Here is a 24,117-nt window from a genome sequence, read left to right on the forward strand (position 1 = left end):
CTCTCTATGTGACTGAAGGCTCCTGGCCCTCATTTTGGAAATTATATCTGCTTGGTGACTTGACTGTCAGCCTCCAGGTTCATTACAGGGTTAGACTGTGCCATGACACTCTGGTACAGGAGGCTACATGGGGAATCTTATTCCTTACTTCATCTCCATTGCTGCTTTGCCTTTGGGAGCAGCTAGGAGAAAATTCAGTCACCACAAAGGCTTGAGTGGCTGTGACATACACCACAGGAAATGTTCTGGGTGGCAGACACACATGAACCAGGTATGTGTTGGGGAAAGAACACAGATGTAATCCCTAGCAAGCAGGGTAGACATCAAGCAATGGACAGAAAGAAGACGAAAAGGCATTTTAGGTGCTGCATAGCTACTGAACAACTTTGCAGTAAGGAACATCTCCCTCATGCTCATCCTGCTGTCCTTTGCACAGGAGTTTCATGTCCTAGAGTCTTTAGGACCTGCTGCTGAGGGCTGTACCCTGTAGTAAGTGAGCCTCCTCTTTTAAAGTCTACTGGTGGACTAATTCCCAGATCCTTAATGTTTATTCACTGCAGATCTGCATCTCAGCACTCTAAAGCATGAGTGCAGCACATGAAACACAGAGATGCAGCCCTTTGGCTGACCAACTTCTTCCTTTGCCCCACTTCCAATAATGCTCTCTTGCTTGCAAAAGCCAAGACAAAGGTGAAGGCTTAAGGGAAAGTTGCTTCCTCCAGACAGTAGCTCACACCTAGTATTAGCAGTAGACACAGACAGCAGTTGGCAAAACAGGGAATGTATTAAGAAATCCTCCCCTTGAGGAAGTGGTAAATGTATGCATACAACAGAATGTGCAACTGAATCCACAGCCTTTAATGAAAGGAGAGACTCGTTCATGGGCACAGGTACATTCGTGATCACCCCCACATCCTCCTCTCCTCCTCCTCTTAAAAATTTATTTTAGTTAGTGAAATGTAAAAATCACACGAAGACCAGACAACATATACACACCTTGGAGGGTCTGACATTTTTTTCTTTTTTTCTTAAGAAACCTTCACACATTTAGAATTATTGACTGTCAAGCCCAGTCAGTACAGCAGAAATATTCTACATAGATCATTGGTTGAAATGCACAGTACAACAGTTGTGAGCACACTATCACAAGAGACACCTTCATGAATGCTAACAAGTGTAGTAGATCCATCAAACCATATTGCAAGCATCTGCAACGAACCAGTCTGGGGTTCAGAAATGGAACGGAGATGTTAAAGTACATGGGAAGCTGCTACAGTCACTTCTCTCCAGAGTCATTGTTCCCATGAGAGAGTCAGGAAATCTGAACTGCTCCTTGCCACCTGAAACTTTCCTTCTGTTTCACAGGGATCAGTGTCATGCTTTTATTTCCAGATCTGAGTCACTGTGATGTTGCTTGAACGGGGGCAAGGAAGAGAAGGACAAATGCAGACCCCATCTAGCAGAGATCACTTCCCCAGACCTGCATGGTCAAAACAGCTTGAGATCAGAGGCCTTACCCATAAAAAGGCCACAAGATTTGAAAAAGGAACAAAACAGAGCTTAAAAAAAACCACAACCAGACAACAAACCCACCCAAACAAAACAGAAATAACATGGTTTTATACAGCCTGCAATAAAGCTATAAGTCAATGGTACAGTATTGTTCACATGACACTTATTAAGGCTTTTACTACTGGTCTTCTACATGCACATTTTATATACATATAATCTTGTGTGTGTGTGTATAAATTACTTTATTTTTCTTGTTTTAAGCAAGAAAATATTTTCATGCATTTGCTTCTCCTAGTATTCACAATACTTGGATCATACTCTGTTCAAGGACTTCTGGAGAGGGCTACTTATTATCCATCTGGAAATGGTCTCATCTCCAGGAATGTCGTTTGTGCCTGACAGTGGCGGTGGCCCCACACTTCTCCGCAGTCATACACCAGAGAGCAGGTGTCATCCTGGAGCCTGACAGTACATTGGCTTTGTAAACATAGTAATCCTTGGATTATAAATACTTCATTAAAGCTAACATACCTCAGCTTTTAGATCATAATTGCTCATGAGTGCCTTAATGAAATATAATTCAGAATAAAGTATTTTTTTCTTCTTCTTTTTTCTTTTCTCTCTTTTTTTTTTCTTCCCATATCAACAGCACAGTTACAGTGGTTCCCCAAAAAGCACAGTTTTCCCTACTTTTTCCCAAAGAAGTGCCAACCTACCTGTTAATTCTGCAAGCCCATGGCTCAGTAGCTTCCATGTACATAAATAACTGCAACACAGAGCATATCTGAGCCTTATAAGCTCAAAGTGCTTAAGTCACCATCTCGCTTGCACCCCTGCCATGAAGTTAGAACACTGGGCCATGGGCCAGCAAGGAACAAGGAGCCAGCAGAGCTCTCCTGTTCCTAGTCCCATGCCTGGAGCTTACACATGTTTGACAGGTTTCCAGAGATGACCTGTAGCATGGCCTGTGTCCCTCTGCCTCAAGGACACCCTGACTTTCTCCAGCCCAGCGTCTCCTCTGGTGAGACGCTCTGGCCAGCTGATGTTGCAGAGCACTCCCAGGCTCCGGTGGGGAGCCCTGGGGAGAGCAGCTCAGCTGCAGAAAAGAAGGGCTCACATGGAAGCGGTACTAAAGAAAGGAGGCAGTGTAAAGAAGCTGAGAAAACACACATATGAAGTGAGGGGGAGAGACTGCTTATTTAAGATAAGGTCTGGACTGCTGCTATAGCCCTTTCTGAGCTGCCTTGCCTGGTAGTGTGACAGGAGCACGATGGCAACACTCCAGTTGTTAAACTTTGCCACGGTTACACAGTCAAGCCTTGCATCCCACCACAGCACTTCTCTGTCAGCCACCACCTTTCCCTTGGCCACCACAAAGTACTTCCATTCAACCTACACCATGATAATTACTGCAAATCAGGCACCGGGCCCGTCTAGTTCACCATGATCCAAGTAGCTAGCAGCCCTGAAGAGACTGTCCCTGTGCCCCTGCCTACCAGTTTCAACCTGCAATAACCAAGACAATAAATAGACATGACAGAAGGAGTGACAGAGTCTCAGCCGTCTGGTTGTTCACTTATTGGACAGAGTATTTTGGGCTGGCAGGGGAGAGTGGGTGGCTCCTGAGGTCCTTTGAGAAAATCCTCCTGGGTGGCTGTCTGCATCATCTGCTCCAGAAAATGTGTTCTGGCAGCTCATGTGTACCAGGATGCTTGGGAAAGGTTACCTAGAAACAGGATATGCAAGAGATGAAGGCTTTTCTCAATTCAAGCTGTCTTCGCTCAGCCCCACAGCAAGTTGTGCAAAATACAATGTTTATGCCCTGGCAGGTATGATTAGAAAATAATTTTTGGTCCTGGGTATGTTAACAAGGAAGGGTCATGCTAATAATTTCAGAGGCAAACCTTTGAGATTGAATTTAGTTTTAGTTACAGAAAATACTGTACACTGCTTTTGGCCAGGTGCACAGAAGCTTTAAAAAGACAAGACAAAAATCACAGTTAAATGTCTCAATCGTCAGAAGCAAATGTCTGTGAGGAGCAGTAAATCTATTTTCTCATGTGCAACGCATCCTGAAATTTGGTACTTATGTATCGGGCATGAAAGCCTTTCTTGTTGATGGTGTCGTCTGTATGGAATCGAATCATGATGGAATCCCCTGCAGAGTAGATTTCTTCCAGAGGCTGCAGAAAAGTAAAGAAGACAGCACAGAATGGTCAAGTCTGCAGGCTAAATAACTGTCTGCACTATGATGCCAGAGTTTAAGCTCACAGACTGGCCAAGAAACACAAACATTGAGCAATCTGTACCTCCCTGCCCTGCTCTGACTTCCTGAGCTCTCTGCGTGCTTGTCCTTTATGTTCAAAGACTGATGCCGGCCCACTCTACAATCCCAGTTCCTCCAGTTGTTTTTTGTAGGTCATATTCACAGGACTCCCTAGATGTTCTTGTTCCAGTCTTCTGAGTTTTCTCTAATTCATGCTAATCTTTTTGGGAAATGACACTATCCAAACTGGACCCTCTTTGGCAGTTGAGGCCATCCCAGGGTTCGTTAGAAGCAAAATAACTTTGCTGTGTATCTTACACAATAAGTCTGGGTATCTCCTCAACTGTTGTAACCTGCTACAACCTCTTCATGCTTCTCTGCAGGACCAACAGTTTCCCAGCCATTTTCCATTTGTCACTGTGCAGGCAGGTAGATTACTACCCTGCTGCCCTGAACTTTTTCATACCAAGCTGCTATGCCTTTGTTTATTTTCTAGTCCATTCCTCCAATTTGCAAGGACTGCTCCAACACACCTACTCCTTGGATCTCTTTCTTTAAATGCAGTATGAACCTTCTCATTTCCTTGCTGAAGTCCTGGAGAAATTAAACATAGAATTTCTAATTTTAAATACCACACGCTATTGCTCACGCTAACAGAGTCGCTTCTCTTAATGGGGACATAGATAAAGGTTTAGAAGACAGCATGCCACCCTGGAGTCAGCAAGCAGCTCTGCAAGTCGCTCCACCCTTTGCCCTCACTGTAGCATGGCTGCAATGCCACTTGGCTTCAGGCAGGAGGTAACTGAGGATGAAACTGGCCTTTGGAAGCTGTTTCCCACATTTATACAATGCTTTTGGTGGCAGGGCTGGGGCACAGCAGCGTGGCAGTCCCATGCTGCTGCACATGGCCCTGGGCTAACAAGGAAAGCCAGTCACCAAGGTTTTCAGACCAGCTCTGTGCATCAGATAAAATGGCTGTGATCTTTAGTAACAGGACAAGCAGCGACCCCAGATACACAAGGCATTCTTGTCATCAGTCCCCCTCCAGTTCTGTCTATGAAATTCCCAGAGCCATGGCTTACCCCTGAGCCACAGAAGCGTCCCAGGCGGGGTGCAGTGCTGTCGTAACCATCATAGATCTCCATATAGTCGTACCCGCAGTCAGACTCCTCCTCGATCTCAAATGTCTGGAATGTCAGTTCCACCCCATAACCATCTTCAGCTCCAATCACCCATTCACAGTTTGCTTGACCTGGGTAGTTGTTGTCCCCAAACTGAGCGTGGGAATACAGATCCTTAGTTCGTACTTCAGCCTTTAAGAGCCCACCACACTCTGGAGGAAGAAAAGAGCATAAAACACAGGCTCATCAAAGGCTCTACCTCACAACAAAGACTCACCATCACAATTTTGGGCAAGCTGTAGGGAGAGAAGACCTCCAGCATAAAGTGCATGTACAACAGGAAAGATAATTAACCACTGCACCAACTACCACAAACCAGTGAATTCTGCAGTCATCCATGAAAATCCATTGACTCACATAATGCAAGAAGCTTGGTCCTTTTGGTATAAAACATGAAGAGAAAGAGATCATTTGTTCAAACTAGCAGGATGGGGTTCCTGCCACATTAAGCTTTGAAAAAATGTGTTATTTTATAGAGCAATTACTTAAAAGGAAGACTTAACATGTTCTTTTGCACTTGTCCTGCAGCTGAAATTCTGACTCCCAACTACTTCACCAACAGTAAGCTGAAGCACATTAAAAAACTTGGGGCCAAAACAATCCTTTTCTGCATATGCATTGCACAAAGGTAGTCCTATGCTTGTGCAAAATGTGTGTGCTTTGGTGCAGGGCTTCCCTGCAGCCAGTCAGGAATATTCTTCCTCTCCAGTCTCTCATGCACTCCCATGAAATGAAACGCACATTTCATCTGTTTACAGTGGCAGGGATTTAAAAAAAGTGAACTTTGGTACAACACAGCCAGCTCCGGGCTGCCACAGATAGAAGATCAAGCTTGCTGTGTTTGTCCACAGCCTACCTCTGCTTCTACCAATACCAGCCTGTTCTGTGTGTGGGCCAATGCATGGGCTAAGTTGTATCACCTCGTTTCCTGAGCGTTGATGAGGAACAGAACAGATTGTTGCTCAACCAAACACCTCCAATTTAAACAAAATAACTGAGCAGGAATTTCTGACATCAAGAGTTCTCTTGAGCTGATAAGGAAGCTGGCATTTATGGTAAGGTGCCAATAATGGTCTGAGAACTGGCTAGCACAATTTACAACCACTTAAAAAGCAGCCTAAGCTTATCTGGGAGAAAAGTGTGTCTCGTTTTGCCTGGTAAACAACACAGTGAGGTTTGATGACATCTTATCGCACTGGGGTATTGGCAGGCAGGCAGCTTACCTGTGCTGTGCTTTGCCAGGAAACCTTTTCTTTGCACAGAAGCATCAGAGTAAAACCTGAGGAACATCTTGTTGGTAGAAGCCACTACAGGGTCTGGTTTCTTGCTGCCACAGAAGCGGCCAAGGACAGGTGACTTGCTGTTGGGTCCATCATACATTTCCAAGTGGTCATAGGCACATTCTTGGTGCTGTTCAATCTCAAACTCATTGAAGATCTACAGCAGGAATAAGGAGAATTAAGGCAGACATTTGTAGATCTGAGTATGCAATTTAGATGAGGATGAAATGCCAAATGAGAAACAGGTTAAACGGCATGCCTGTCCCACTCCTCCCACAAACTAGAAAAGAATAGTGTGCTTTCAGAGAAGAGTGTTCTCAGACTGGCAAAGTGCAGAAGTTCATATGAATGTGCTGTGCAGCCTTAGCTTTGCTGCCTCACATGGGTGCACGATAACAGTTTTCACCTGCAAACCTCACACACTCTCTCCTGTTGGGAACCCTGCCTAGCACACTGAATGGGCAGTTCTTCAGTACTGCTGCCACTGAGCACAGGGATCCAGTGCATGGGCTGCTGTAAAACGGGCCTGACGTTTTTACCTCAGAGGGGTGCCACCACCTTATGCAGAAGTGGTCCCAACAGGGTGGCTCACAAGGAGGGGTGAGGGCAGGACAGCAACACTCCACAGTTGTTATCTGCTGGAGTCTCCTCCAAGCTGCCTCACCCCAACCTCATGTCCCTCCGAATCCTTCTGCCCTTTTGTAGGCCAGGGGCAGCCTCCTGGGATGCCTTCCTCTGAGTACCCCATGCAGGACCTATGGAATCCACCTGCCAACTCATACAGTGGCAGGGAAAAGTCAGTTCAGCCCCCCACAATCCAGCCCACTTCTCCTCTCATGCTCCCACTCACTGGTTACTCACTACTTTCACTCGGTGGCCAGGCGTTGCAGAGATGTCCCAGGTGCACTCTTTTCGGCTGGGGTATTTGTCAGGCCAGTTTGGACTGCTCATTGTTCCCTCTGCACCACTCAGCTTGTGCTCGCAACCAGCTAGAGAAAGAGAGATCAAAAGAATGGAGGCATCAAGGCAGGTTTCACATGGGAACCATGTAATGTTCTACATGCTCCTCTCTGCTCACTGAGACCCTCAACTGGGCAGAAATCGGGAAGATTTCAGTCACTGAACAAGAACTTTTAGTATTACTGCATAGTTCTGGTGGGTTTGTCCTAAACTTTTTTGAGCTAACTCAGCAGCTGGTGAAATGGACCATCTCATTCCCCTGGGCTTCAGTCCTCACTCCTAAATGTACTCTCCTGCTCCTCCATCTTATCTGCCCAGTTTCCAGTGACATGGTGTACAATCCCTTCACTATGTTGACTCTGATGCTATCTCAGCCTTGAGTTGTTTTGCCAACTTGGAAAGCTGAATCACCTCATGCAGAGATCAGGCAAGGACCAGAGACCGTACACAGCAGCGGTGGAGGAGCAGGAAAAAGGGTATTTTTGGCAGCAGCAAGCAGTCAGATCACCTTAGCTGCTCTCTTCTGACTCAACCCAATAATTAAAGCAGCAGTGACTAGATCAATAAGAATTTCCCACAAACACTCCTTTTGCTAGTCCAGCTTCTTGCACCCATCCTGTCCATCTCCATGGCCATTCAGAGGGCCAGACTGGGGAATGGATCCAGCTGAAAACAAGCCCTCTTCTTCCTTTTCCTAGGTAGCTTTTCAGCTAACTGGGGCTTTTCTAATGCTCCAGCCTAGTACACTAAACAAATATGGTTCCAACACTGGGCAGGAGGTGTCTGGGCTCAAACAGGACTTCAGGTAGTTTGTCTTTCCTGAGCGCAGGTAGCAGGGACCTTACCTTCTTTACAGTCATGGCCATTTTCATGTAGCACGAAGCCATTTCTGCACTGGCAGACGTAACTCCCAAAGGTGTTGATACATTCGTGCTGGCAACCACCATTGTCTTTGGAGCATTCATCCTTGTCTGGGCAGAATCAAACCAACAAACACTGAGAACAGTGAGAAACAATGAGAAACAGACTATGACAGTCATCAGCTGGGAGACCCATACCCAGATGGGCAGGTTCCAGTGCAAACCTCTCAACCTCTGCTGCTGGATTAGTCTGGTCAGCTTTTAGCCCAGATACAATTACCTTCAATTACCTTTCATTCCACAAAATGCATCACCAATGTCTTTTATTATATAATGTATGTTTTGACTGGTAAAAGACACCTATAACACTATCTCATTATTTTAGAATAGGGTCCAGGAAAAGTATCACACAAATTCACTAGCCTAGGCAAAAATCCACTGGCCAGTCTTTATGTTTCCAAGTTCCTACATGCTCCGTAAGCCTCCATCTTTAAATATCTCTGTCCGAAAGCACAAACATCCAGATGGAAAAGAGGATATAAGGTATGTGCTGCTCCCTAAAGCTAAAATATGCCCCAGTGGATGTTCACTCCTGTGTGTTCAGGACTGTGCATTCCTGAATCTCACTGTCTTGAATACAGGAACTGCACATGGTTTCCAGTCCAATTTAATTTATGAGTAGTTTATCTCAAATTTTTGGGGGGCCAATACCTTCCCTGGACCTCATGAATCTCATCTGTCTCCTCACTCCCAAACAAATTTCTAGATGAAACATACCCCAACTCATCCTTCCTCTTATAAGATCTAACAAGCCAAACATCTAGCTATGATTTTTACCCTGCAACTGTCTTAATTCAAAGCCATCTTGCCTGTTCATTCTCCTCATAAACACTAATACTACTTGATCTCTGCTGAAAACACAGCATGAAATTGAATTTCCACTTCCATGTGATGTACAGTTAACCTCCAGAACTGCCTGCCAACAAAGGACGTCACCAACACCAGGAGCTACAAAGGATTCAGAACAGAGAATTAGAAACTTCCACTAGCATGCGCTGCTTTGACGGGAAGGAGTGCCATACAGAAGCCTTCCGGAAATTTTATTATTTTTCCAGTTTCAGAGGAAAAACCTTTTCTTTAATGACTCCAGGAACAGAAATAATTTCTAGGACTGGGTTCCCTGTTGCTTCCTGCTGTGGAAGGACCGGAAGTACACTCATGAAATCCCTGCACCTTGCTGACACCACACTATGAATCTGGACCATACTCTGCACTGAGAAACCAAGATAAAAGGTGACACAGCACAGAGCAACCATGCTTTTTAGATGTAAATAACCATGTCAGGCTCTGTCTGATTCGACAGGAGGTTGAAGAAAATTCACCAAACCTAGAGTTCCATTGGAGGAGACAGCTAAGTAAGTGAAAGAATACAACCACATACCGGAGAAGTAGTGAACTTTAAAGCCTTTCTTGGAGACTGTGTTGTCTGATTTAAACTCTAGTCTCATGTTGTTGCCATACGATGTGATTACTTCAGGCTTCTCTGAGCCACAGAATTTACCATGCAGCTTGGAGTCAGAAGCCAACCCACTACGAATCTCAACATAGTCATATTTACAGACCTGCCAAGAGAGGAGGAGATTTCTCAGCTCTGTGGACTTTGAACAGCATTTCAGAGTAAGGGGACAGAGGCTTGACTGAGAGGGAACAGAAACAGCCTTATACTCAAACACACTCCTAACTTCCCCAAATTCTCTTTTGTCAGTGTTCTCACCCCCTTCCCTTGCTGCCCTGATCTTAAAGCATGGGAGTGTTTATCAGAATAGCAAAGGTTCCATTTAGTTTAGCTAAAATAATTACTCCCACCTTATCCAAGCACCTGACAGTGCTGAATGAACTTCAGCAGCCTGCTGAATTAAGGAAGAGCCACTGCTCCCATTTACAGTGGGGAAAGAGAGACCTGAATGCTTTGTTCAAATTCCACTTGGATGGGCAGACAACAGACTCTTTCATTGGTAATTTGTTTATCTTTGAAGAACTCTACTTCACTGTTCATTTCCAATTATTTTCCTGTAAAGGCAGCTCTGGGGAAGGAGGTGATGGGGCACCTATTAGGGATGGAAAACACCTACAATTATGCAAAACTGGGAGAGAAAAGAAGCCCATTTATAGCAGAACAGCTTTAATCCTTCCAAGCCATAGAGAAAGCAGATCCAGACTTCAAGGAGAACCATCATTGTTATTGGCCCATCAAGAGCAGGAAAACAACCAGAAGCTCCACCAGTGAGGCAGAGCCTCCTCTTCCTTGTACCCCAAGGATTTATCCAGTTCTGAGTTAGCCAATATTCACACCTCTGAGATACAGGGACTGGTTACGTACATCATTGCCTTCCAGTTCAAACACTTCGAACTGCAGAGAGATCCGGTACTGGGCTGGAGCTACCACCTGCCAGACGCAGTTTTTGTTAGTAGGATATTCCTTGGGCCATCCAGGGCTAGTAATGGTCCCATTGAGCTTGGTGATGAAGCCCCCACAGGCAGCTGGAGAGGCAATAAATGAACACAAGTTTTACTTGGTTCTGTTCAGACACACAGATTGGGCCACACTGTTAGCTATGAAATTAATCAGATCCTGGTTGGTGGCACATTTCAAATCCCAGCCTCCAAAACAGGTTTAAAATGCTGGGAGCTGCAAAGAAGACAGAAAAGCTCACCTGCTAAAAATCACCAGGGAAACACACACAGCTGGGCTATGGCCCTGAGAGGCACTTAAACTGTGTAAGACTGACCTTCTTTTTAGTCTATACCCTTGGGCTTACTGTGAATCAGTTGACTTGACATGCATAATAAAGACCAGCTTAGTAAATTCACCCACACTCAGTCCTACAAACCCTATTATTTCAAGCTTATCAGTAATGGAATAATTAGAAGATAATGGAATCCTGGGGAAGACAGCCCTGTCAACTGTTCAGTGGCTTATTACATGTGGACTGCACTTTGCCTAGGCAAAATTGAAGACAAAACCAAAGACTTAGCTTTATTAACTCATTTTATTTAAAAATAAAGGATATTCCATCTTCATCCTCTTGTGGGAGGGCATGGTTTTACCTCAAAGGAATCACCCTCAGTTTGCTCTTTTGCTTAAAATTCTATTTGCAATTAAGCATCTTTTTTCTTGCTGTTTCCTGGGAATAACGAGATACAGCCACATCTGCAAAACCCACAGGAATAAAAGCTTCCTGCACCTGGTTCCCAGCATCCTTTTGCATTAAGAGAAGTAACTCAAGTAAGCAGCTTACCAAGTTATATCAACTGGCTTGCTCAAACTTGCAAGAAAGTATTTAAAAAATAAAGCTTCCAAAATCCTTTTGCACACACCTAACTCTGTCCTCACCAAGTCAATAGAAGCCTTCTGCAAACAGTTTGACAGAAGCAGAAGTCAGGGCAAACCGTGTGACTTTGGGAGCACCACTCACAGTGTGTGGAGCTCCCTACACTTCTCAGCTGAAAGGCAGAGCTACCAGACAAGAACAATGAGTGGATTATCACCACACCAACAGTTGTATTGTTGGTGGGAGCAAACAATTATATAAATAGAAAGCCGAAAGAAAGTTTCTACCAGAGATATGTTTGGTTTCTTTCCCCGCCCCCATAACAGAAGAAGGGAATTGACTCCTTAGTATGGAGAATGTCTGTTTTGCATGCAGACAAAACATTAGTATTTTATTCTACAAAAGATGTTTCCTTTTAAAAAATAATAAATTCAGCCTTAGATTGAAATACTTATGGGCCATGTAACCGTTAGATTGTAATGCCTGCTCTCCCTTATGCTGCACTGTGAGAGATCTGGTCTGAACAGGGATCCTCTAGCCATGAAGAAAAACTGTTTTGAGAGATGCTGAGCAGTAGAGAATCAGAGTATTTTCCGTTTTTCAACCAAAACTTGCTTTTCAATGGAAGATGTTGACAAAATGAAACTTTTTAGGTTGTGTAAGATAAACAGAAACAAAGGGGATATAAGGACAAGAGGAATCACGTCCAAGATTGCTCAATTTCTTTATTAGCTGTAGTACCCGTCCTATAGACAGATGTCTCAATTTGTAGGTTACTCACCTTCACAGCTCTTTTTATCAGCCGTCAACTCATAGCCAGGCTCACAGGTGCATTTGTAACTGCCCAGTGTGTTCTCACAGTGCTGCTCACACCCACCATTGTCCAGCAGAGAACATTCATCCACCTCTGTCAGGAGGGAACCAGAACAAGTCACATTTTCCTGACTGCCCAAACCCCACCATATTCCTCACGCAACACTCTGGACAGAAGAACCAGAGCATTAGATTGTGAGCTGAGCCCATGGAGCAGGCACCGCAGCAAACCTCACAGTAACCATAAAGGACCACAGTTACCATTAGTAGTCAAAAGTGCTTTTTGTAGACAGGTGGGGTTTTTTGTTTGGTTGTGCATCTCTTAAGAGATGGCTTTATTAACATGGTTGTGGTGGGCTGGCCTCAGCTAGCAGATAAACTCCACCCAGTTGCTTGCTCACTCCCTGCCCACCCCCCCTCCAGTGGTACGAGGGAGAAAATAAGCAAGAAAGCCCCTTGATTGAGACAGGGAAATTACCCACTGATTACTGTTGTGGGCAAAACAGACTCAACTTTGGGGAATTTAACTTGATTTATTGACAATTAATGTAAATATTTGAGTACTGATTCAGGTACTGGAGAAAAAAAAATGGTAAAACACTTAGGGAAAACACCTTTCCACCCCACTTTACCAGACTCAGCTTCACTCCAGACTCATCTCCCCTTGCCTTATATCACCTCAGCTTACACTTGGTCCCTTCAGCAAAGCCATGAGCATGCAAAGGCAGGAGGCGATGGGGAGCTACAGTCACTGTATGATCCTGCTGCTTCTCCTTCCTTCTCATATTTTTCTGCTTCAGAATGAGTCCTCCATGGGCTGCAGGGAATATCTGCTCTGCCACGAAGCACCTTAAACTTCTCCTCTGACCCTGGTGTTACCTCTGCTGTACTACACTTTCTGCTCCCTACTCCTCTCTTTCCCCATCATTTTTGACCTATCTTAAACACGTTTTCGCAGAGGCCCCACTAGCTCAGCTGATGAGCTCAGCTATGTCCTGTGGTGGGTCCACCGCACAGCAGCTTGGACCATCTGTCTGGCAACACCTTGACACCCACATCCAGTATAATGCTCCAGTAACAGTTACTGCTGTGTGGATCAAATAGGAACAGTCTTGACTAGATGATCATTGTAGGTCCCTTCAAACTGAAATATTCTGTTTTGTTGATAAAACTGTGGTCCTGTAAAGCCTTCCCACAGTCAGGAATCCCCACTGCAACAGTTCCAGTCCAAACAGATTTTATTTTCTGGTTTCTGTTTCTGGATTCACTATGAAGAAAGCAGAGTATTTATTTGCTGTTCCATGCTTGGGTACAGGTTCAATAGCTTTTAATCTGGCTGTTAAATCACCTGGTTGAGAGAAAAGGGAGGCTGGAACTCCTAAAATCATCAAAAATGCCTATGATGAGTCTTCACCATGGGAGGGATATGTCCTGGCTATGGACAGGTATATTTTGCAAAGTGTTGTCTTTCTTCTAATTTTTACCATGAAGAAGAAAGGTACAACAATGTGACTGTAGGACAAGCAAATCACTACTAACCCTTCAACCACAAACAAAACAGGCTTCAGTGATACAAACAATTTGTGACAAAAATGAAGTAATAAAGAATAAACCTAAGAGATTTCCCTTGAGATGGGAACATGATGGGAAAGACACGAGAAAATCACTCTTCATATCTTTCTGACATTGTCTCTTGCATGTGACCAATGACTTACCCTGAGCTGTCTTACTCTCTGAGCTGTTTGCAGGTTTATTTTCTCTGAAAAATTAGAAGATACCACTGCAAGTTCTCACAAAGCATAACATTCAAGTTCATCCTTAACTCTGTTTCTGTTTTCTTTTTTATTTTTTAAGCTGAGTTATTTTCTTTCAGTGTTTTAAGACATAATTGAAGTTCTATTCCTTTCATAATTCATTAAGGAAAAGCTGACCCATTGTTCAAACAGCTATGGATGGCAGTCTGAAGAGTGCCTGCAAAGCCATCTAATTTGTTCATTTACTTGGTTCATGGAATGGCTGGTCGTCACAGTCCCTCTGAATATGGAGGTAAAGGCTGCAGACTTCAGATCCCAGCTTGAAACTCCATATGTAGCCTGCAGGTGTGTCTACCCAGCAGGTATGTCTACCCAGCTTTTGCAAACACCAGCTCCACACACAATGCAAGCTGGCTACAAGCTGTGTAGCTACGGCTACTGTGGCGCTTGGTCCAAGCAAATACACTTTGCTCGTCAGCTGGACTTACTGGCATGGACTTAACAACACACTAACCATCCATGAGCTACACAACTTCTGGTTCAAACATGTGAAGTCTGGGCAGACACTGCAAGAGCTAGTCTGCCAGCAAAAAATCCACAGACAATACCTGTGTCTGGAATTGTACTTGTAGTGCATGTTTATATATTTTTTTATTATACATAAAAAAAAATATTTCTGACTATCTGTACCACAAGGAAAGCATCCCTGATTCAGGTGTGTAACTTTCTTCCCCTACAAACTTGCAGGAGAACCTCAGACTCTACAGAATTACTTGCTGCAGGCCAAGAAGTCTCCATGTAGCACTAATCCCTGGGAGACATCTCTGCCACAGTCAGCCTGCATTGTCAGCTCCTGAAAGATGCCAAAATATCTTTCGGAAGAAGTATTCCCCGTATCTTCATGGAACCTGAGAAATGTAAACAAGGAAGTCCAGGCGCTGTGAGAATTGTTCAGGGACTGGAATGAAACATCACAGGATTTGCCAGTGATCTTGCTCTCTTTGTCACTGTCTGCTTGGATCTCTCAAATTTACAGGACAATGTGTTCTGTGAATTAAACTTAATTTAATTTTTTTTTTTCCCCCCACATAAGTGCACAAATTAAAATTACGGGTTATAAGTTACGGAACCTTATGACTTGGATGATGAATAAGTGAAATAAGGGGATAGACTAGTCTGAGCAAAGGAGATTGAGACCTGCCATGTGTGTTTGTTGTATTTCTTAATGAGCTCACGAAATAAAGTTTAATCCACAGAGTACGCTGTCCTGAAATTTGAGAGATCCAAACAAACCTTGACATCTTTAATGCAAGACAAAAGTTAAAGTAGAAATAAATAAAGGACTTGTGCAATCCAAATATTAGCATTGCAACTATTATTTCTGTACAACTGTCACTGAACCAAAGAGAAACATGACTATCTACCTCACAGCTGCTCTGCAGGTATTTTCCCAAGAGGTTAGATATTTTGTTCTGGCCTATACCAAGTCAGCAGAATGCTGATAAAGGACCATGGCTTGGGTTCAGCTTTTAAAAAGAATTTTAGTCTTTATTCAACTCTTCCTGAAGAGGATCTCAGTTTAGGAACACATCTGTTTCCTAAAGCACTCTGAAATTTTACCTGGGATTCTACTTGCAATCAAACTTACTCTCTCTCCATGAGCTTCTTTTGGAATAGAACTTAAGCAGAGAATTGAACACTCTTTGTACAGTACTAGTACCTTCTTTGAAAATGTCGATGTCCCCTGGCACAGATAAAGGGAGGTCACATTCTGTCCAGCTGTGCAACACAAGGCACTAGTGCCTGGGCTGGTGCTGACCCAGCAGGCTTGTTTTCTGTCTTCATCAGGGAGGTGGTCTTCATGCCTCAGCATCAAACCCTTCTACACTCTCAAAGCAATTTGTATATAAACTTAGTATTGTCTAATAGCTCTTAACCACAAGTAGATACAATGGTAACTGATCACCGATGGCAGTAAGTTAAGGGATGAATAGTCCCCATCTCTGACCTTGAGAGGTACTAGATCACATACCTTTAAAGAAATTTGCTGCAAAGCCTGCTTTATTGATGGTTGCATCAGATACAAACTTCATCCATACTTTATTTGAGCTGGATTTGATATCTTCTGGTTTCTCATAGCCACAGTAGTGACCGATCAGTGGGCTGTATTCAGTGAGGCCATCTCGGATCTCCAGGTAGTCATAAGAACAGGCATCATGCCACTCAATCTGCAATGGGAAAACGGTGTGCCTGCAGTTCACTAGCGTGAACGCTCTGAGTCAGGCCAGCTAACTAGTTAGACTGCAGCCAGAGATCAGCTCCCAACGGAGAATCCCAAGTAGCGGGTCACAACTAGGTGCTCACCTCGTGGCTGCCACTAAAATCTCTGCAGTTGAAACTGCATTCAAGCCCAGGCACTTCTCAGTTCTATTGCTATTGCATGGCTGCTCTCCTGTCAAACCTGGTTCCTGACTATCTACAAGCTGCTTTTCCATGAGAAGTTGTAAAGAACAAAGCAGAACAAACAAAAAGGTTCAAGGAACAGCTGTGGGGTCACAGCTAGAAGGCAGTGTGTCAGCCCATTCTAGGACAAGCACAGTAAGTGTGCACAACCCACAGGAGCCTATGGGCTTGCTGGGGTTTATGCGCAAATCCAGGTCCTGTCCTTGACTTATACATCAGTAGTCAGAAACAAATCATTGGGCACCTGGCTAAAAGTGTAAGACATCCTATGCCCAGTAGGAGAAAACCTTTTCTGAGCTCTTAAAAGCCTGTCTGCCCTCTGGGAACATGATATTTCTTTGGAGAGTCACAAACATCCTGCAATCTGCCAAACTCCAATGGCACCAACAGGAGGGGTTTTGGTTTTATTTGTTTGTTTGGGTTTTTTGTTTGTTTTTCTCCCCAGGATTGTGACCATACACATCATTTGACCAGAATGAAAATTTAAGGACTCGTAAGTCCCTTATTTAACATCATAAGCAATTCTGTTGCCCTTCTAATTCTTTCTGTCTAGAGAAGCAGTTTTGGAAAACTCACCATATTTAAAACTTGGCTTCACAATCTCTGAGCAAACTTCTAGTGAGGAGAAATTATGTTCTGAAGTATTCAAAATATTTTTGTTATTATTATCTATATCACTTCTTAATTTTAAAAGATCTACAGAGGCAATATAACATCCATAGTATAATATAGAATTGACATTTCTCACCTCAAAGGCTTGGAATGTGATTCCTATGTGAAAGCCCTCAGAAACTGTGATCTTCCAGATGCACTCTTTGGAAGGTCTGTAGTCATCCGGATAATTGGGAGATTGGATCTGTCCAGCATCTTTGTGAATTTCTCCACCACAAATAGCTTCATAAAAAACAAACAGCAAAACCACCATGAAATTACAGGTTTTCCCTTAGGTAAAGCCTGCTCCACACATGGCCTTCTTCCTCATTCAAATCTGTAGCAATACTGCTTGTTCCACAAAGGCACAAGTAATGGAAGTTTTTACAAATCTAACATTTTGTCTCAGCGAGAGTGTCTCCTGTCTTGCAGTGCCAACCTCCTTAGATGGTAAACTCACTGGCACATGTTTTTTATGCGTTTGTGTGGTTCACACTCCTAGTCACCTTCATTACTGCTTAAAACCTGCTACCAGCACTAAGGACCAAGAAAAGAGAAAACCAACCACAAAAAATAAAATAAAATAAAATAAAATAAAATAAAATAAAATAAAATAAAATAAAATAAAATAAAATAAAATAAAATAAAATAAAATAAAATAAAATAAAATAAAATAAAATAAAATAAAATAAAATAAAATAAAATAAAATAAAAATTCCCTTCCCCAAACCCCAAACCCCTCCACAGCACGCAACCAGTTTCTAATCTAATCAGCCACACGGTGGCAATATTAACACAAGCGTGAGTTGAGCTGTTGACCGGCAGACCATCAGGCTGACAGCTGTGAATGAAAAATTAAGTTTTGTGCTCAATCTAAGAATGAATAAGTTTTAAGGCCAAGAACAGAAAATTTAATGAAAATCTAGTTCAATACAAAACCAGCAGAGACCTCAAAGACAATAGCAGTTCAACATAATTGTCCGCAAGACTATGTAACAAATGAAAGCAAGATCGCAGGCTAAAACCTGTGTTACCCTGTGATGCAAGACACACAGACAGCTAACAGTATTTTCTCTATCCACTGCAAAAGTTCACACTGAAATTCAGTTGAGCAGCTAAGTACATTGGTAGAGCTTTACTGCAAAACAGAAGAGCTGCCGAGGGAGCCTGAGAAGGCAATAGCAATGACAAATTCAGGGCTGCCAGCAGTGCCGTAGGACAAAACCACCAGTATCTTCCCATCTTGAATCTCATGAAAGTCAAGGAACAATGCGACTGAACTACTAGGACACTTTCACCACATTAACAGTCATTTATTAATAGTATCAAGTAATTCTCCCATCACATGGCTACATGCTTCTGCCTCTTTCCTCCCATCTACTGAAAACTTCAGGGCCAAGACCTGGAAGAATCCAAATCCAAAAATCAGTCCTCACCCACAGAGATCCCAGCAAAGTTCAGACGCACAAGCAATTACATGCACTCTCACTAAAGCAGAGGACAGAGAAGCAGTGCTAAAACCCACTTTGGCTTTTTAGTATGTAAGGGAAAAGAGCTCAAAAGAAAAAGAGGAGCTAACAGCAAAGCAGAGAGCTGTTGGACAAAAAAATGACAGAAAATTAAACATTTTTATTTCCAGGAGGCATTGCCCTTAAATTACTCTCTTTTCTAAACACAGAAGTCACAAAACAGCTGAGCAAGCCACCTGACAATGGAGGAAAAAACCAGCCATTACCAGAGCTTGCATCAGAGGGAAATACAGATTCAGGAAGATTTTCAGAAACTGTCCTGTTTCAGCAAATGGATTATGGAGGCAGATGCAGATAATCTCACTACCTGTTGCTCTGAGAAGACAAGTCTGAGCTAAGAAAAGAATTATGCAAGGGGTCATCGCTGTTTCTGTGGTACAAGCTGGCTTCCACCAGTTATACTCTGTGCTAGCTCTCAGGCTTAGCGATAGATGTCACACTTTTCCAATGGGAAGTTTCTTGCAGGAAAGGGTTATATAAAAAGCCAGAGCCTTGAAGAGGCAGGAAAATATGAAGAGTCTGAGGGATGCAGAGTTTGATCACTAGATGCACATTCTGTTTCATTTGTTCTCCTCAATAATCAAGTAAAGCAAGTATTGCTCATGTTTACTGAACCTTTGGGGGTTATTTATTAATCAACAGGAAGTAAGGGAAATTATCAAGAGGAAAGAAAGTTTTGCAAACTGACTTTGGCATTTAGCCCACGTAAAATTTTTTTCTTCTTCAGCATCATTTAGCAATATGAAGCACGAAGCCATATTATTTTTCTTTTAAAGTTGGAGCAGATATCACTGGGGAATAACCCATTGTAAGAATTAAGCTGATGAGTCCACAAAAGCAATAAGCCAAAAGAAAATAATCTATTAGAGACACAATAGGTTTGACCACTTCTAATTCCAACAAAGTACCACTAAAGGGGTGTTACAAACCACATGGTCCAGGCAACAGCTGCTTCTCAGGAGAGACATAATTAAAAAAAAAAAAATTAAAAAAAAAAATCAGGCAAGCTACCTCTGTCTCTGGGGCAAGAATTCCTGCAAAAACCAGATATTTCTCCTGTGAAATAGATTTGTTAGCGCCACACTGTTGTGAAATCCTCATATGCTTTATTTGCACTTCCCCAACAGTCCCATGTTTTCTTCACTTCCCTCTGTTAGCATCATTATTCATGAATATACTGGACACCTGGGCACTGGGCTTCCAGTGTCACGCTTGTTCCTGTGGCTGCAGAAGGAAGATGATGCAGCGTCAGTACCAATACAGTCAACCTCAATACTGTTGACAACACTGGTACTTTAAGAAAACGCCTCTTGCCCAGAGAACAATGAAGCCTTTTAATACATTTTAGAACCATTATTGTAATAAACAAGCATACACGGAGAAGGGTTGTTACTGACTTAGCTAGTATTGTTCCTCCTCTGAAGTGGTTTCAGCATCCCAGTGCCATGCAAGTTTCCAAAGTACCTGACCTGCAGAAAATCTGACATGCTAACTTCTAATCTTCTGTAAGTAAATCATACAGAGGAGAAACCAAAGAACAATCTTTGCATTTAAGAAGACAAACAAAATCAACAAAATAAACAAATAAATGCTGCATTATGTGATATTAAATGCATGATCTAAACCAGAACTTTGCTTTTTAAAATACTGGAACTCCTGCTATGCCCAGCACGGCTGCTTGCAGGGCCTGGATAGGGAAAATAGAACCCGGCCTGTAAACGGAAGCTATTGCTCTGTTGTCCCCCCAAAAACGTCATTATCTATTTGGAAGATCTTGTCTGCTGAAACAGCTTGCAAAATCTGCCAGTTCCCCTAAAAACAAGAGTGGAGGCTGTGTCTAGCCACATGGTGAAGCAGAACTCCTATTGACCCGATAAACCACTGCATCCTGCTCTGGCTGCTCCATGCAATGCAACAGACTTCTTCTAGCTAAGGCTGTACCTTCATAGACCACAAAGAAGCCTTTGCCCAGGATGTTACTGCTGCTCCGGAACTCGATCCACAGCCTGCTGTCCGTGGAGATTACCGGCTCAGGGATCTTGTTGCCACAAAATCTACCTAGAAGGCAGGAAAGAGACAATAAAGATCTCCTGGCTGATGGCAGCACAGCATAGCAGGCACCTGTGGCTCCAGGAAGCAAAGAGTCTGTGGTTAAATGAGCTTTGCTTGTGTAAAAAATCCTTGCACTATCATTACTTGTGCTTTTGAATGAATTTCTGTTTGTTTGTTTGTTTGTTTCCCCCATTAATGTTCTATCAAATTATTACATTAATAAAGGTTTTCTTCAGCTGGGAGCAGAATCCAGTAGTCACAGAGGCAGTCTCTGTTGCCCTGCTAAATTCAAAAGGGCTCTGTTTTTATCACCTGATCGGGCAAATGGGGAACCATTCCATGTCCTTCTAGAGATGTGACATTAGGGAACATCCTTTCTACCTGCTAGGCCTTGGAAACTCCTTCATCTCTTTGAATCCAAGAGCAAAGCGTCCAAGTCAAACTGAAGGCAGGACATAGCCATGCTGATGAGAAAAGGCCCCTTATCTTGTCCTCTGCTCTCACTTCCCCTGGTAAATTTACCTCCTTCCAGTTGAGCCTCTGCAGTTATTCAATCTATTTCAAGAGCTTTGTAAGCAAGAGCCTTTTTGCTTCACAGTTCACCCAGCTTTAAGTTCTCCGGCATGCACCAGCACTGCTAAACACCTGAATCCTGCCAGCAATGGAGAATCCTGAAACTGAACAGCTGCAGACAGCATTCTGCAGTCCAAACAACCTCCACAACCCTAATTTGGTGCTCTTCTACCTGCTCCAGGCAGAAGCTCCTCATGGAAACAGAGCAGGTACCAAGTATGCGCTGAGAACACACACTGTAAACATGATTTTTACTCCAGCTGACACCAGAAGAGCTATATATTGAATTCAGTGTGGTCTTGGCACCCTGTGCAACCAAAGCCCCTGTGGGAGTGTGACAGCAGCAGAGAGCAGTTCCTCAGGCTGCATTCAGTCTGCACAGTGGTGATAGAGGACCCTGGCCTCGCACCACCAAGCAAAGGCTTCTCTGAACAACCTCCACTGGCCACCAACCTAGCTAACACCTTACCTGCAAGGGAGCACTTTAGATCCCATCAGCAGGCTGCACTGGTGGTTCCCTACACTGGATAAGGAGACAGACAGTTCAAGGCCTGTTGACTGGTAGGCAGAGAAGGCTGCAGCTTTTCCTGTGTATGGGAGGCAGAGCAGTTTGCATGAATTCTGTGCACTAAAAGCCTAAGGGCCCACTGCTTAGCCAGCTGCCCCACAGTCGGCTACTGTCACTTTTGGCTCTGCCCAACCCACCTTCCCACTAGCAGCCTTGGGAAGAATACGACCTCTGTGGCAGGCCAGTCAGTGCAGATGAGATTGCATGGAAGACGAGTTGCAAACCTTGCTTCTTTTCAATGGCAGTTTCACTGCAAAGGTTTTTTCTTTGTGGAGTTCACCATCCAAATATTAGCACAGATCCCAGCTACATTTAACTATTCAGTTCTGAGCCCCTGTGCCCCAAAGCTGCCCTGTGCTGCTGTGGCAGCGTGACAGCCCTGCAGCGTACCAATAGCATCGCCTGTCTCTGCTCCCAAAGGGGATGCTAACAAACAGCATCAGCACTGCAAAGCTTCTTCCTCTATGGTCACTGAGCAACTGCCTCCTGGATTTAGATTGAGAGTTTAACAACGGTGTCAAGGAGAGGAAACGCAGATGAGGAACGAGAATGAGCAAACTCCTCAGAGTGTGATAAAGGGCCCATTCATAAAAAGTTATACACTATTTAAAGGCTAGGTTTTCACACACTTCCCTGGGAAAATATGCAGCGCACATGTATTTTTTTCCTCTCCGCAAGAAGCCCGTGCTTTCACAATTCACACTAATCCCTCCTCCCCACCCCCTGCTGAATTGCCCTCTTGTCTGCCTCTTCCGAGCTGATTTCATGGGCTCAGCGCCTTGCAGGAGCTGTGGCCGCTCATGCAGTGTCTCCTTCCATATGGAAACACTCACAAATCCACCTGCCATCTGGGGACAGGAAGGTGCTTGGCTTCTGAAATACCTTTAAATTACTCAGCAGAAAAAATAAATAACAAGGAGCTAAGTTGCAGCTGCTGGAGCAATGTTACCTGACACACGTGCAGCAGAAAGCAGCAATAAATGCTGCCAACCCCAAAACAGGCAGGAAGCAGTAAAACCAGCTGCCAGATCTGCACTGAAAGGCCCACAGAAACCTCTAGGGTGCAGCACAGCTCCAGGCTCAGCGTGACACCTGGTACTAGGGCTGGGATGTCCAGCATGGCCAAGGAGAGCACCCAGACCTCCTTAAACCCTCTGACCCATCCCGCATAGGCCAGTCTTGTGCTGCAGCACAGGGCACGGCACCTCCAACGCAGCCAGTGAGGCTACACAGGCTGATTGTTTCTTTCCTTTCAGGCAGAAGTGGAATTTCACACAGCAGGACACCGAGGTTAAGAGACAGGGTGAGGATCAGAGCCAGTGGCAAAGCAGGTGGGACTCCTGACTGCCCACTCAGGGTGGCAGAAGATTTGCAGGTACGATAGCAGAAGGCAGAGGAATAGGGAGGACACAGAGGAGCTGCACTTCCTCAAGATTTTTGGGAGCAGGAGCAGAGTAGAGCCCTTGCATGGTCCTATAACCTAAGCACAGTTTAGGAAGTTCCCTGCTAGAAACAGAGAGGCCCAAAGTAGAGACTATCGTGTATTTGAGAACTTATGGCAGGAGCCTGGGCCAGTAGCCATATGGCTGCTTCATTCTGACTCCCTGACCATTCTACCAAGGTCTTAGAAAAAAACAATAATAAAACTCCAGAGGTCACATTTTTAATCCCAATCATGCCCTCAACTCACTTCCCTCTCTGCCTCAGTTCTCAAGCTGGAAAAGGAAGGAATAAAGTCTTTGCTACCAAAGGACTTGGAGCACGGGCCATTTTGTGTGAATACAGCACACCAACATCTCTGAATGGAGACATTAATAGCTGGCCAGTGCACTGCCTAAACATAAGCTCATTCCAGGTAAAGGAAGGGTTGTATCTGTTTGTGGGTTTTTTCCCCCAATAAGCTCCAAGAACAACACATGAAATGCAATTAAAACAAAACAGCTACTCACCCAGTAACGGAGCCTTCCTCCAGTAGCCATCACGCACTTCCACATAATCATACCAGCAAAGGCGACTTTTAAATAGGTCCATTGATGTGAAGTTCAACATAATCTGAAAGGAGAGAGAACATTCTTCTCTTTAGGAAGGGAGCTACTTTAAAGAGAAGACCCTACAGGTTAGGTGCCTCACCTCTGCTACTGTGTTGTGGGAGTATGCAGCAAAACACAGGTTTTTAATCAGCTTTCCTCATAAAGGAAAGGATTCTCAAGGTATTTTAATGAAACCATGAAAGTACATGACAGTAGACAGCCCTTTACTATCCATTCTGTAATTCACAGTCACTGTTCCTCAGTTATTAAATTGCTACTAAAAAAGGCCTTAT

General features: G+C 43.8%; 1 protein-coding gene across 1 annotated transcript in view; it reads right to left on the reverse strand.

Annotated features, from left to right (window-relative positions):
• Positions 1–3,416: 3,416 nt before the first annotated feature.
• The window catches only part of TLL2 (tolloid like 2), a gene marked incomplete at its 5' end in the record, with an annotated part of 89,773 nt that continues 69,072 nt past the window's right edge, over positions 3,417–24,117 (reverse strand). Inside the window, 12 exons of the mRNA XM_082052839.1 lie at positions 3,417–3,695; positions 4,861–5,111; positions 6,183–6,396; positions 7,101–7,228; positions 8,045–8,170; positions 9,501–9,681; positions 10,440–10,600; positions 12,173–12,298; positions 15,991–16,186; positions 17,170–17,315; positions 20,543–20,655; positions 23,740–23,846. Of these exons, the coding sequence (XP_081908965.1) occupies positions 3,561–3,695; positions 4,861–5,111; positions 6,183–6,396; positions 7,101–7,228; positions 8,045–8,170; positions 9,501–9,681; positions 10,440–10,600; positions 12,173–12,298; positions 15,991–16,186; positions 17,170–17,315; positions 20,543–20,655; positions 23,740–23,846 (1,884 nt within the window). The 3' untranslated portion in view covers positions 3,417–3,560. The remainder of the gene's footprint in view (positions 3,696–4,860; positions 5,112–6,182; positions 6,397–7,100; positions 7,229–8,044; positions 8,171–9,500; positions 9,682–10,439; positions 10,601–12,172; positions 12,299–15,990; positions 16,187–17,169; positions 17,316–20,542; positions 20,656–23,739; positions 23,847–24,117) is intronic.

The sequence above is a fragment of the Streptopelia decaocto genome (genome assembly GCF_964273445.1).
Source record: "Streptopelia decaocto genome assembly, chromosome: 5".
Lineage (NCBI taxonomy): Eukaryota > Metazoa > Chordata > Aves > Columbiformes > Columbidae > Streptopelia > Streptopelia decaocto.